Here is a 15,447-nt window from a genome sequence, read left to right as displayed (position 1 = left end):
TCAAAATCATTGCTACCCTCTTTCAGCTCTGTCTCTGGTGCTCTGAGATATATCTCTAATACAGGTACCTACCATCCCAAGTGTACAAAAAGAAAAGAAAGGAAACAGATACTGGGAGAAAGTCCTGAAGAGGGCTCGAAACTATGAACTAAAAACTTTTCAGTGAAACTCTTTGAAGAAAGAATGCAAAGTGAAAGGAAAAGGGAGTAAACAATCATCTTTCAAACATGGATTATCCAGACCAGCTTCTTAAATTGTGTACGGAAATGAGCTAGCCACTGCCTGTGCTTGTGCCTGGTCTAGCTTCAGAAGTGTTTTTTATTAAAAATAATACTTTTGGTGTCAGTGGGGCCGAGGTGTACATGGTAGAATCCAGGTGACTGACGTGCTTAGTAGTTGAATTATCGTCTGCAAAGAAGACATTCTGAAAAGCAAAAGCAAGAAAAGTCACAAATCATCTTTTTGGAACTACTACATAAGAGAAACTTCAGGGGTAGGGGGAAGGTTGTTGAACTGAAGTACAAATTCAGCTGACTGAATGCTGTACAATTTCCATGAAACATGCTTTTATATACTAAGGGTTTGCATCAGGATTCCACTCTGCTTTTCATTGACATTGCATTTGATTTTATATTAGTTAAACTCCTTAAAGACAAATGTCTACTAAAAAATCTTTTTAAAAAAAGCAGGAATCCATACTTCACCACTTTTTTTCTCAATAGTCTCTTATTAATGAACATCCTGCCCTGGAGAGGGCACTCTGTCACCACACTATGTATTTTAATATCCTCATTAACCACCTTTTTAATGCTTTTAATGATCTCAGTTTGCTCAGCCAGTATATGGCTTATGTCAAATGTAAATATATTAAGAAAGGGAACCATGCGGTGACATGCTCATCAGTTCAGTCTGACAACATATTTCAAGCCCTACATCCTGCAACTATGTTTAATAATTAAAGATAGTATATTACTTGATGCTTTTTTACACACAAGTCATGTTTAAAAAGTCTAAATGTAGTAATTCTATAGTATTCCATTAACTGATAAGTTTCAGGCGTTGAAAGCTTTCTGCCAACAGTGTTTCTCCCGTTTCTTCCATAGTACCACCAATCACAAATACCAAAGTTATTCTGGTGTACTACATTGATGTTGAGGAAATTAACATGGATTATACACTCACCTGAACAGTTCAAATTTCATTTCTCAAATTACAGAACCACTTTCTTTTCCATATATTTCCTCCAAAAGCATTTATTAAAAATAACACTAATCACTCTAGGTTCTAGCATACAATAAAAACATATAGAAAAAATCCTTGTGCTAGGCAAACTTTTAAACATACTTCAAGGCATAATTCAATGACCAGCTGGCAATCTGGGGGAGAAAAACCCAATCCCTGTAATATGAATATTCCAAATACTCCATAATTACCTATTTTGCTATGTTCTACCACCCCTCAAGGGCAGAATACTGAAGATGTGAATCACTGTTGTGATCCAGTTCAGCAAGTCCTACAGGCAAGAGTTTTCCACCAGCAAAAAAAGAATCATAATAACACTAAGAATCACCTGGTTTTAAGCAAAATCTTTTAACAGCGTAGCGCCTTTACTTCCTTCCTAACTAGGCTGTAAGAAAAATAAGGTTAACTACATTTGTCCTTAAACAGACTTAGCTTGCAGAACTTCCAAATTAATAATGTCTAACTTCACAGCTAAAATAATGTGTGACCATGGTACACTTAAATTACCTACATAAACTTTGTTATTAAACACTGTCTGGATATACACTGACACCAGTGCAACAAAAGATCAATTCAGTAAAAGTACCTGGATGTCCCACACTAAATGTCTATGGTAGTTAATGTATCAGCCAAATAAAACTCTAAGTAAGGACCCAAAGGAAAATAATAAAAAAACATTTGTCCTTTCACCACAAAAGAGGCCATCTGCACGTCAGCAGTTTCAGCAAGATAGATTGAAGCCCAAGTTGTGCAGGATTTGCAGCTACTAAGGCTGAAAATTAAGATTTTCCATCCCACACCCAGGCCTGCTTAAACAGTAATGAGTTCGACAGCTCCCCATTTTCACATTTCATCTTCCTATTAATAATTTAAGAGACTCAATTTTTCTTACCCAGCTGCTACCCTAATCCTTTTTTCTCATCTCCCCTCCATTACAAGTTTCCACTTCCTTAAAGCTCTTGGCATGTACTCTTCTCTCCATGCTCCTAGATGCTTGTCCTCAACCCTTCTTTCGAAGAAAGCTTTTGTCACATCCCACTGCAATCTTGCCAGAGCTTCAGCTCTTGGTTCTAAGACAGAAATAAACACCTTCTTACTATATCCTTGAAGTAAGGATCTTTTGTTTAATTTTTTTTTTTTCTTCTTTTAATTTATTTCAGGTTCGGGAAGCTGTAGATTTCCTAACAGATGCTGACCTCCTGATCAGTCAGAGGCTCTTTATTCATTTACTGTAATAAACCTTCTGTAATAAAAGTTGCACACTGCCAGAGTAACTCCTAATTAATATTTGTCCACCGTAGGAAGCTCTCATTCTAGTAATACCATATTCTCAGAGAGCTACATAGATATCGTATGTGGAAAAGTAACATTTATCAAGTAACCTGAGAAAAGTGTCTGATGGAATAGTTCCTGAGTACCCATTAAAAACTTTACAATCAAAACTATTGACCCTTTGAAATCTTTAATTACTCTGAGGGGACTAAACAGTAAAGCTTAATAACGTAAATCTATGTGGCTGAGGAATTCATGGCTGCTTGTATGTAATACCATCGATACTGACTGATCAATTCAGCCATATTGGCTTTATTAAAAAATGAGTGGCATCACCACTCCAGAAAACAACAGAGAGCTGGGAAGAGAGAGGTGGAAAGCAACAGAGAGCTGGGCTGGTTTGGAGATTGGAAACCGGCTCATTGTAGTGTATGCTTCTCCTCATACTGTGTACTGCCTATTTACAAAACTTAGATTGTAAGACATAACATTAAACTTTGACAATAATCTTGCACTACTATCAAATGAAATTAGTTTTTTCTCAAAACATAGTAAGTATATCCAGTATTTATATTTCTAGAGAAGATCAAGATGGTTATTTCATCACTAAAACGTGAATAATCTTAAGAAAAGTTAAGATTATTAAAACCATAGTACTGATGCACAACATTTGTCATAACCTTCAGAAGAATAAAGTGTGATAAGCTAGTCATTCTTTCTGATATACTTTTGCACAGCTATATGCAAATGCAGAAAATAAACAGTCTTTTCTTACAGTATTGTTAAGTCAACGATAGTAAACAATTATATAGTAAATTACATACAAGTTTCTCAAATAAATCAGTTAGGACCACATTTTAGAGAACCTGTCTCTGGTAAAATCTACCAATATGATACAGAGCTATTCAGATGACTTTCTGCCACATGGTAATTTTTTAACAACTGTGGCATACCTAGTTTCAGAAGTAATGAATGCCTCATTAGCTACCTTTACAAAGACAACAATTTGAGAACCACTGCCTTGTCTCACTAAGCTATTCCCATTCTCTTACCTGTTATCAAGGCAGAGTGATAATATCCACAGGATACAGAGGAAACAGGTTTCCCAACATCCACTTGACATGGGACACTGACATAGACTTCACCAGCCAAGCCAATCTGACCTTCCGAATTGTCACCCCACACAAAAAGCTGCCCGTCCTCTACAATGAAGTCACAGACAGTTAACAGATTTAAAACCAAAACAAAAAGTTAAACTACTTGCTTAAGAGGATTTCACAAACTCTGTGTATGATACTACTAAATGTCATAATCTCAGGGACATAAAATGCTATTTAGCACAACTCAACAGAACAGTCTGCAGTAAGAGGGTATCCCTTAAGCTTTTCAGAAGTGACACAGAACACTAAATCAACTGATGTTAAACCATAAATAGCAACAGGGTAAGTACTAAGTAAAAGGATCCCTTCGAAAGGAGGAACACTGAGCGTATAAGGCAATTCAGTTGCCAGAGTTCAGTATGCAAATATTATAGTGAATTTAAGGCATTTTCTCATTTCTAGTAGTAAGCCACCGCTTTCTCATTCTTCCAAACTTATTCTCTGTTCTGACTTTGGTATACAGCCCACTTATTCTTACTTTATCTTTCAGTTCTCTTCACAGGTACTTAGATTGTCCAGCTTGATTTTATTTTCCTTAAACTATCACAATAGCTGTTCCAGGTTCATTAAGACCAGCCTCTGTTGACACAAAGACCAATGACAGCAGTAAAAAAAAAAAATATAGCAAACAACATGAAAAATCTCCAGATTTTCTAGAAGAGATGAGGTCTTCTCTCTGCATATTTCTTATTAGTGGGAAATAAAAAAACCGTACCATCTACAGTACTGCTGAGATGCTGTTGAGAATTAAATTAAAATCACCCAGAGTTGACTTAGAAATCTCAGAAGAATGTTAGGAATTTTCACAAAAAAAAAAATACAAACCAGACGAGCAGGCTAGCATGTCTCTCATACACTCTTAGGCTCTCATTCTGAAATGACAGCCTCAATAACTTGTCCTAAACATGCATGGAAAGAGATGCTTTATAGCAAAACTTCAGAAATTATATTATAGCGTAATAAACAACCACCCATCCAATGGTTGAAAGTATTATAACTGTGTGGACTTTCACTTGTCGCAATTCTGTAATTTTGCCATCAGATAAGTAAGTCATAGGGTAGGCCTCCCTCAGAATTAGTAACGACACAGCTGTAGAGCCTGCTGTGTAGACCGAAACACATGCAGTAAGGAGTGGAATTAGAGGAACTTAGTTTTCATAAGAATCAAGTTTTGTAGCTGGCTTCCCTGGAAATGAACTGAAGATTTTGCCCATTTTGAGAGTATTCGTGTTATCTCTTCTTTGTAAGGATTCCTACTGAACTAGTGCAGGTGAAGGTCCCATTGCAGTCCGTCACTCATGGAAAAGGTCTAATTTCACAAAAATTGTAGGAAGTTAATGAGACTGCCACCCCTTATCAGATTGTGTTGAAAGAGGCTACCAAAAAATGACAATGGTTACTAGGGAAGGACAGCAGGGAGGCATAGAAAATATACCCACACATGCAGACAGAATGCTGCAATAAATGTTCCTCTGGAACACCAGGTTGGATACACACAACAGATTTTATTAGCAGTTGCTCTTACCAGTTACTGCTGCTGAAGTGTATGATCCAGCTGCTAGCTGTTTGATCTTGTGCTGGTTGGTAAAAAAACTAATTAAATGAAACGTGGTCCTTTCCTCTGTGTCACCTAATCCCAGCTGACCTTCACTGTTACCTCCAGCAGCGTACACATTTCCTTTTTCTGCATACAGAAAAGCACATGTAATACACAGAATGAAGACATTCTCACCGGTGGTAAGAAGGCAGAGAAACTGGAGCAAGGAATTTAATTTCTGATGGAAAAACATCACAGAAAACCTAGCATCTACTACCCCAGCATATCCTCAAGTTGACCTTTGCCGTTTCTGTTGTAGTCAGCAAGGAGGTCTTCCTGCACACAGCGCGCCCCGTACTTGGCACTGCTGAGGACTCACCTCGAACACCCTGTTCAGCTTTGGGCCCCTCGCTACAAGAAGGACGGAGGTGCTGGAGTTTGCCCAGCAATGAGGCTGGTGAAGGGTCTAGAGCACAAGTCTTACGAGGAGCAGCTGAGGGAACTGGGCTTGTTCAGTCTGGAGAAAAGGAGGCTGAGGAGAGTCCCCATCACTCTCCACAACTACCTGACAGGAGGCTGCAGCAAGGTAGGGGTTGCTCTCTTTGCCCAAGTAACAAGTGACAGGACGAGACGAAAAGGTCTCAAGTTGCGCCACAGGACGTTTAGGTTGGACATTAGGAAAAATTTCTTTACAGGGAGTGCAGGTATTTAAAAGATGTATAGGTGTGGTGGCGAGGGACATGGTTTAGTGATGACGTGGCATACGGGATGAATGGTTGGACTTGATGACCTTGAAGGTCTCTTCCAACCAAAGCAGTTCTGTGATTCTGCGGATCAGAACTTTCTAAAGGCCTTACACGTACTCAGAATAACTGCGTTTCCCACCATTCTGGAGACTGATCTAAAAAGTAAATATAATTTGAAATTCTGCAAGTGTTTTGAAAAAATGACTACCAGTAACCTAGGCAGCCAAAAGAAGCTCCTTCCCCAAATAATGGATATTTTAAGACAAGGCAGGAGGAAAACGGTGTATGATGTTACAGGCAAAAAACCTGAAGTTGGATTAGTATGTAAATTAAAGAGATGCATAACTTGATAGTTATAGCTCGATACTTTTGATAGTTATAACTTGATACTTCTGAGTACTGTGAATTAACTATATTTTCGTTTAGGTTTTTACTAGAAATATTTAACTCATTTTAATATTTAAATCACTTTTGATTTAATTAACAAGGCCTTTATTTTTAGAATCTTAAAAATTGAAGTTAAAGCTGCTTATTTGTATCATCAACTTAAAAAAACTTTAAGAATTATTTTCTAATTTTAGTACATTTCACATCTAAAGTGCTCATCTAGGTGAAAAAGATAATGCCCATTTAAAACACAAATCCATACACAAACGTGATAAGCAACTGACAGACAATTTATAAGTGGTCCTTGCTATATAAATGGCCACAAATTATCTAGCTAGCATGTACACCAAAAGAGACTAATATTTATCCCGTGCAGTCTTCCATACTCAACTGTTATTAAAATGTCTGTTTTATTCTAATAGTCTTATTTACAGTGCTGAGGGTCTCCACATATATAAACCTCCTAATAATCAAACAATCCTTTTATAATGTTACCGCAAGCTAAAGGATTGTAACCATGAAGATGGCTATTACATTACATAAATTTCAGAAGCACGACAAGAATTTGCATCAATTCACTGTATGCTGTCTCTCTAAAAACTTATTTTTTAGTTTAAATTTACAGTTTATTTATTTATAGCTTAATAAAGCAACCTGTCATTGAAATAGCAGGCTATCTTGTCTAACCAAAAAACAACAAAATTTGAAGACTTGAAAACATTCAGTTCTACTACACTCTAATACATAACTTTACTAATAAAGATAAATTACTTGTCAAAGGTAAATTTAAGTACAGATATATAAAAAAATATTAATATACCTTTACCGAGCTTAAATGAAACATTGGTAATTGTTAACCACATCCAATGCCAGCGAGTATTTTTTTTCATCTGCCTATTCCTAGCAAAATCCTATATGACATTATTTTATAATGCATTTGCTCAAAATAAATAAAGCATTCAAAGAACTGTATATCAAAACCCCAAGTTTTAACAGACCCGTTTTCACTTATTTTTCCATCCTCAACACTCCTGGGGTCACAAATGCAATTTTGCATGAAAGCAAAAGAAGAAATCTATCTTTAATATACATATAATATTGGTTACGTACCTGTGTAAACTAAAGTGTGGTTTCTTCCACAAACAGCAAGTTTTGTTTTTTCTGGTTTTAAAGCTATGAATTAAAGCCAAAGGAGGAGGAAAAGTTATAAACAATCTGATAGCTGGTTCAATAACAAAATGTTCTCTGCTCTAGAAGAAACCAGAAGAAATTTTTCTAGAAGAAATTTTTTTTTCTCTTTTTTACCAACAGAATAGTTACAAGATTTGCTGTCCCTTTGAACCTAGCACATGACTTATTAAATCAGAGACAAGACAAGCAAACACAGATACAGATCTTAAAAACTTAAGAGCTGACACTCAGTTAACTTGATGGCTACTTCATCCCAGTGCCACATTCCCCAGAATTTACCATTTATGGGATATGCCTCAAGGAATGTATCGAACTGCAGGACAAAAGGCATACTTAGAGCTGTCTTCAGTTTTTGCTCACAGTACTATTCTTAACTGCCTCTTCGCTTTTCCCACTACCAAAATCTTTTAAAATCATACCATTCCTTTGTCATATCATCCCTATCTTCCTTCATTATGCACAGTACCTTTCTTAGCTAGATTACTGCTCTGCACTGCCCTCTGACTCAATTGCTAAGGACAGTCCTACCTGGACTAGTGCCTAAAAGTTTTGCATATACCATCCCGTCTCCACTTCAGCTCAGTTACTACCCACCCACTCCACGTACTCCTTGCGGTCTGGTCACTGTGAAAGACTGGGAATGCATGTGAGAGGAGTCTAGTTATTTTGGTGGGAAAGAGAGAATACCAAAGTGCACTCCATTTCAAAAAGAGAAAAAAAATCTCACCGACTTTTCCATCCTCTCTCTAATCACTAATCATTGCCAACAATTTATCTTCTCTCAGTTATGTCCATGTGCCCTAAACAATGCTCTTAAAACAGCTTTATTTTTTTTTGTTTATCCACTGCACTAGTCCATGATAAAGCCAACAATCATTATCCCTTTCACAAACCCTTTTTCAGCCCTTCCAAATCAACTTTCATCAGCTCCATAACATTAAGATTAAATTCCCTTCTACCACGTAATCAAATAAATCTATCTACTTCAGCATGGTCTCTAGTCTATCACACAGACACAAACATAAATTGTCCAAACTCAGGTTCCTGCCTCTCCTATCCGACATCTACCACTACCAAGAGGCTGGAAATATAAGACTTCCAATGTTGTCTTCTCCCTACACTCTTAATTTGTTGCTTTATATCCCAAAACTCAGTCTCCAGCTTCAGAGATTATCTTAACTGGCTCTTCAGAAGCCTGTGCTCCCTAACCTTCCTTCCACTTAGGCTAATTAAAATCATTTGATTATATTTACGACGTTGCTGGCCATATTTTATAACCCATTTCATTAGTCTCTAATCAAGTCCCAAGAGAGATTTTCTCAGAAAACACACAGTCACCACCATTTGGCTCCAAGCAGAGACTGAAATGTTTTCTTGCAACACCATTCCCAAAGAGAAGTGACTGAAAGCCAGTGAGAAAAGCTCCAGGACTTTCTCCTGCTCCCTACTGCCAAGGGAAGAAAGATACCCCTCGTGATTTTTTTTTCAGTGGAAGCCAGGTCTGGTTTGAATTGCTGTCATTTTCTCTTCATCTTTCGTAGTCCATTGCAACCTGACAGCTGAAACAAAACTTTACACCAAATCCTTTTAAGCAAAAGTAAGACTCAATCTCTCACACACCTGACAGAAAATTGGAACCTAAGAGTAGCTGCATTCTCCTTCTGAAGTGAGAGAGGAGCAGATAAAGGACAGCAGAGTAAATAAAATCAGGAAGAAAAGAGTTTGAACAAGCTGGGTAATTTGTTTTTAACAACAAGCTAAGAAAGAGATCTGCTGGCAGAAAGGTTGAGGATAAACATTTCACGGTGAAAACAAATGTGTTAATGGGATAGATGTGATGTGACATAAGTACAGGCACAGGGAAGAAATATTGACTTAGTTTTATTTGACAAGATAAAACTGGCTAGGAAAGATCACAAAGATAACAGTGCAATGAAAATATATTTTACACCACATGAAAGAATATGGACATTTATTTTACTGCTTCATACAAATATATTAACATTTCTGCCCCTTCGGCCACTTCTTGATAAAATCACAGCAGTACTTTTAAAAAGTTCCTGTACTTTTAAGATGTTCCTGATAGATTTTTTCATTTATAAAGGTGCTACAACAAAAGTGATACAAAGGTTACACAATGCTGTCGGAACTCTGGTTTCTAACACACAGACAACACTGCAGAGACCAAGCATCTGATTAATGTGTTTGCAGTCACAATGAAGATGTGGTTTGTCAGAAAAGGCAAATATTACATAAAATGAGAGCCCTCAAAAAAGAACGATTCCGTGTATCTGAAGTAATCCTCAGATGCAAAAGGACCCAAAATCTGGAACAGATGTAAAATCCATCAGGGATCCTCATACATATATGACCCTGTGCAGTAATATGCTATGCATGATGAGTAAAGAAGGCAGAGTCAGTTAGTTTGGAACTGCATCTTACAAAGAATCTTTTCAAAAAGACAAAAAAAAAAAAGAAAACTTAAACAAACCTTTAACACATGTTGGTTTGCTGACAGTGTTCTTTGATCCTAGTCCTAACTGGCCCCAGTTGTTACTGCCGAACATGTATAGTTTACCATTCCCTGAAAATAAACGCACAGTCAGAACCCATGCAAGTGTTTGAATACCTCATTCAAGACAAGATCATCATTCACACACTATGATATTTATTACTTCATTTTCAAAGTAAGGGTTAAGCGTAAGCAATTCAATACTTCAGTGTAAACAATAACTAATGTCCTTGTGATTTTTCAATACAAAAGTAGTTATTGCATTAAATAAGAAATCGCCAGCCAGAAGAAGGGACAAAAAGCAGAACAAACATACTCTCCTTTAATTATAGCACAGATAAAGTGCTCTTCAGAAAATAAAATGTTGTACTCCAGGACAGACCCTGCAGAAACCACAGTATCTATAGGTCTATTTATAAAGGAAGAGCACATTTAACTAAGCACACATATCTTTTACCCCAAAGACAGGAATGAATAATGCAGCTATATAATTAATACAAACACAAATTAATAATACTCAGCTTATTTTATTGTTGGGGGGCCTATTTATTTTACTGCTAAACGTCTTCTCTTGAAATGATTTATTAATTTGCACTTCTATAGAACATAGTTTCTTATAAATTTTCAAATGTGTTCACAAATTGTATTAATTTGTTACTCTGCATATAAAGAAGGAATGCATAAAACCACCACGCAGTTAAGGAGTTTTGTAACCCCAAATGCAAACATTAGATGAGGAATCTGCAACAGGAACAATGCTAGAATCGTATTTCAGAAACGGACTTGGAGCATTTATTACAAGATTCTATTGAGAAGCTGCATCTGAAAAATACACAAAAGATAGCCTTTTGGACGGAGTATCATATACCAGGCATCATGATTTTTTTTATATTTATTCGTGCTATTTTGTGAATAAACTCTGTTAACAGTTCATTTAAAACTCATATACAATTCAAATACATCTCAAGAAAATGGGAATGACATCAGTTTTGTTAGGCAAGTCACAATACTCTCAAAATAAAAGCTTTATTGAGCAATAAGAACAGTCATGCTTAGGACATTTAGCATCGCAAAACAAAAAACAGCCCAGTATGTTGCTTGCTCCTACACATATCAAAGACCAACACAAATGGGACTAATCTTTCTTATTTTTCCGTTGCAGCTGATGCAAAAGATACAGTGCCATGTTCTGGTGGCCTGCAGGTACACAGAAAGCAGAGAAGGAACCTGGTGTCCAAAGACCTGGAGAGATTCCAAGGCCTCTTTGGTATAAACTGCTGAATGTTTAATGTCTTACACAACTTGAAATTATGAGCATACGATCCTGTGCTGATTCCATACGCACCTCTCTTCACTTCTACTTTTACACTTGATACTTCTTTCTTTACTTCTACCCTCTTGCATTGGGGGCTTCAGATCTCCGAGTTCAGAAAACGGGTCTTCCCTCATCACCATTTTCCCCCTTATAAACAGGATGTGCCTCTTTGATCAAATGCGGGCAAGCTGCCTAGGATACTCTCATCCATAAAAAAAAAAAAAAAACCAACCAAAAAACCCCCAAACAAAACCAGTAAGACAGCTGTTAACTTAAAAGAGTTTTGTAGAAAAGAAGAATAATAGAAAGGTGTTGGGAGGTGATTCTTAAAAATATGTGTAACGCCACTTCACACCAGCTTCCCAACAGGATGAATAAACGCAGGATGTGGACTCTAAGTACTCTTGGGCCAAAAAAATATAGAAATGGGGCAGAAACATTATTAAACATATTACAAGTGATGTTGAAAGATACCCTGCTCATGACTGTGTTAAAGACCTAAAGGTGACAACCACTTTAAAAAAAATTCCTTTATGAACATTTTAATGAAGACTCTGCCAAAGGCAGAGAGCAAATGAATTAAGAAACACAAATTTCAATCCCAGACTCCAAAACTGGAGAAGGAAATGTTTCTCTAACTAGCTGAGCAAGCCAACTCAAAGTCAGCAAGTAACCATCACTGGCTCCTTCTACTCCAACACACAGCCAAGGTACGCAAATAGACGGACTCTTAACTCCTGACCTAGAAAGCCAAAGAACAGAGTGTTTTATATTATTTACTTTACATTTTTCTTCCTAAAAGTCATATGGGAATACTGATGCTGGATTAGACGAAAGAAGTACTTGAAAGTTTCTGAATATTTCGTTTGAATGCTAAATATCAGCTCCTGCACATTTTCTTCATTTGCATTCAGTCAAGATTCAGTGCTAGTTGTGCTCTCCTGCCCAAAACCATCTTTAAGGAATGTTTTTGTATCACTTTGGGTGATCGTTTTACTCATATTGTTAAGACATGTTAGTGTAAAACACGTCTATATATTTCTATATAGAGTTGAATCTCTCATATTCCTACTGTCCCCTACATACATCGGTCCCACTACCTTTTCCAGGGGGTGGTAGAAAAAAGGAGAGTGGAATGTTGTGACCTGTAAATGAAGACTGAAAATAAAATGAAGCATGCATTAACACACACCTGATGTTTGTCTTTAATCTCTTCCAGGTCAGGTTCAGCTGGATTTCAAGAGGCTCCTGGCTTCCCACAAGGTCTGTACCCTTCTCAGTAAACTCATTACTGGCATGCACTTCTGGAGCTTTTATTCCAGGTGTTACTGAAGTTCAATGTCATTCACCAACGGCTGTAATTCCGCTGTATCATCCAACTCCATCTAACAGCAGAAATGCGAGGTGCACACGAGCATGCACGGGTGTGAAGAACAAGTGAGGGACAAAGGTCTTCTGATTCCCTTCACTTTTTGAATGACTCTTGCAGTTTCTCTACCTTCGCTCGTCATTGATCAGTATTTTACCCTCACTTTTGCCTCTGCTTTACAATGTCCCAAAAAACATTTTGGTACCAAAGAAATTTAATACTCCTGCTTCTACAGCTTCTTCTCCTCAAAAGTTTCAAGAAAATAAAGATCCTGGCGATGTATCCGCACACTACAACAGCAAAGGCGAGCTACAGAAATATGCTACATGTATTAAAATAATGGGGAGAAGGAGATAGAGAAACGGTGCTTCGTGCAAATCAGTGCGAGTTGACTTCTTCAAAAGCTTTATCTAAGTGGACAATATTACAGTGACATGGGAATTAGGGTGACAGCTCGCACAGGCACAGGCTGGGGGAACTTAAGGAGACGATTTAAATTGACTAGGCTAAATTGGGAATTACAGTGTTATTTCAAACTGAGTGCGGGCATATGAAAGAATATATTAAAAAATCAAAAGGAACATCTTACAGTGTCTCGGGTTACATTCTGATGAAGATTATGCAACAGGCAATTTAATAGAACTGGCTCAGTCCAAGAAAATGTGTCAAGTTTTGTCCAAAATAAACTATTCATGGATAATTCATCTCCTGTGAAGTCAAGCTTTAAAATCTATATTTTCACCTCAAGATGTTCTGCGGTCCATGAAATCTATACTATTCTATCAGGCCTAGAATAGTTGATTCTAAAAGTCCAGTATCTTCAGCTTTACTTGGTGACATAGCAAGAAACTATTTAACGAACAATGACCAATTGGGCAGTGATGAGGAATAAATGCATTTCAATTTCAAAAAGTCCTGGAAAATATGCCTATCAATTTCATAACAACAAAGCCTTACTGTCTATGAGCAGCTGATTATCAAAACAATTCACACACTTGCTCATCAACAGAGGAGCAGTCCCTTTCATGTAAAATAAATTGAACAAATTTTTCCATGAGTATTGTTTCCACCATTTCAAGGAAATTAAGATAAACATTAATACTGTGCACTGTATTGCATCTGAGCTTCTTTGAATGCTTCTGTAATTTATTCCGGATCTCAGTATGATTTTCTGAAGGTTTTTGAGTTGCTCTTTCAAGGTTTATTTTCAGTTGACAGTTAACAGTTTTTCAAATCTTCATTTCAGAGATACAAGTTTACCTACTGTTTCAGGAGATTCCTACTGAACTCGTTGACTGTGTTCAACAGATACTGTTTACTTCCACGATACAAACCTCTGTAATTAAGATTGCCTACTAAACATTGTCAGATTCACCAAAAATATTCAAGCTGAACAAAGTCACACTTACTTTAAATTCTGTGTGATACATTCAGTTATTAGATTACCTCATGACAGTTCTTGGGCACGTCTTGTGAAAACCTTCGGTGACTTTTTATCATATAGCCCATTTCCAATACTGACCTGTTACAATAGCAGTATGTTCATCTCCACATGATATAAGTACAGGCTTGTCATTTTTGAACCAGAATTTGCTAGGAATATCTTCTGCAAATTTGCTTCTTCCAAATGTGAATATAGCACCTGATTCTAAAACACAAGAAGATAATGTCAATTTTAGTGAAAACAAGTTTTCCCTCATATATTTTGAAACTGTAATTTCCCATGAATTCAATTGCATATTTTAATTTCCATCTTTCAACTTTTTTAAGAAACAGCTGAAGTGTTTTCTTCTATTCTGTTTCACCAAGACTATTTCATTCTCTTGCTCACATTTAGCCCTTCTGAATCTGCTTAGCCTACCTACGCAAATTTCCTAACAGAATAGGTATTGTTGCTGGTATATTGTGTTCTGAGGATACAGTAATTTATTTTAAGGTACCCTAATGGACTTTATGACTACCCTCTAAGAAAAACTACTAGGCATGTGAAAGAAACAATGAGGAATTATGAATAATCTGCCCTCAGACAGTAAAATAGAAAGCTCATCCTGCAAAGTGGTGGAGACAAAGAGTTCTCACTCACGTTCATACTCGAACTCAGACAGGTTTTCCAAATTGAATGAGGGAGAGAGAGAGAGATTGAGAGACACACGCATACACTGTAAAGAGATGACAGGCTCCAAACTGACCACTCTTCCTCAACCATCTGAAAAGACGCATGTGCTCAAAAAATCAAAACTCTCACCCTGCAAAACGCTGGTTGGCTCAGCTGACTTTGGTCATAAAACCATAATCTAAAAAACCCAAACAAAACCACCCCACAACAAAGCCCAGATAGCTCTTCTGCCCTTACAATGACGAGTTTTTTCAAAACTTACCACTTTCAAAAGTGTCAGCAATGTTGTTTTAAAACACAGAATGAAAACAATGAAAGAGAACAAAGAACAAAACCTTTCCCTGCAGACTTTTTGTCAACGTGTAAGCGATGATAACACAAATACAGTAACACTAGACTGCTGCTGTAAAACTACATATAATTTGATGGTAACATTGAAACATCTTTATGTATCTACTTTCAATGAAAACAATCCTATCATTTTCACCGCAGCTCCAAACCCCATAGTCTTCTCTGAAACTGTATATTTTATATGCATTTTGAAATGATTCTTTAATGCCAAAAATTCCCATATTTGCCAGTGACGTTTTTTTACGCATC

At 36.9% G+C, this 15,447-nt stretch overlaps 1 protein-coding gene across 1 annotated transcript in view; it reads right to left on the bottom strand.

Annotated features, from left to right (window-relative positions):
* RPGR (retinitis pigmentosa GTPase regulator) overlaps positions 1-14,379 on the bottom strand; it is a gene marked incomplete at its 5' end in the record, with an annotated part of 54,150 nt that extends 39,771 nt beyond the window's left edge. Inside the window, 5 exons of the mRNA XM_010133816.1 lie at positions 3,567-3,716; positions 5,200-5,358; positions 7,455-7,517; positions 10,027-10,119; positions 14,254-14,379. Coding sequence (XP_010132118.1) covers positions 3,567-3,716; positions 5,200-5,358; positions 7,455-7,517; positions 10,027-10,119; positions 14,254-14,379 — 591 coding nt within the window. The remainder of the gene's footprint in view (positions 1-3,566; positions 3,717-5,199; positions 5,359-7,454; positions 7,518-10,026; positions 10,120-14,253) is intronic.
* Between the last annotated feature and the right edge of the window lie 1,068 nt (positions 14,380-15,447).

This window comes from Buceros rhinoceros, unplaced genomic scaffold (genome assembly GCF_000710305.1).
Source record: "Buceros rhinoceros silvestris isolate BGI_N320 unplaced genomic scaffold, ASM71030v1 scaffold21173, whole genome shotgun sequence".
Classification (NCBI taxonomy): Eukaryota; Metazoa; Chordata; class Aves; order Bucerotiformes; family Bucerotidae; genus Buceros; species Buceros rhinoceros.
This window is presented reverse-complemented; position numbering and strand designations above follow the sequence as displayed.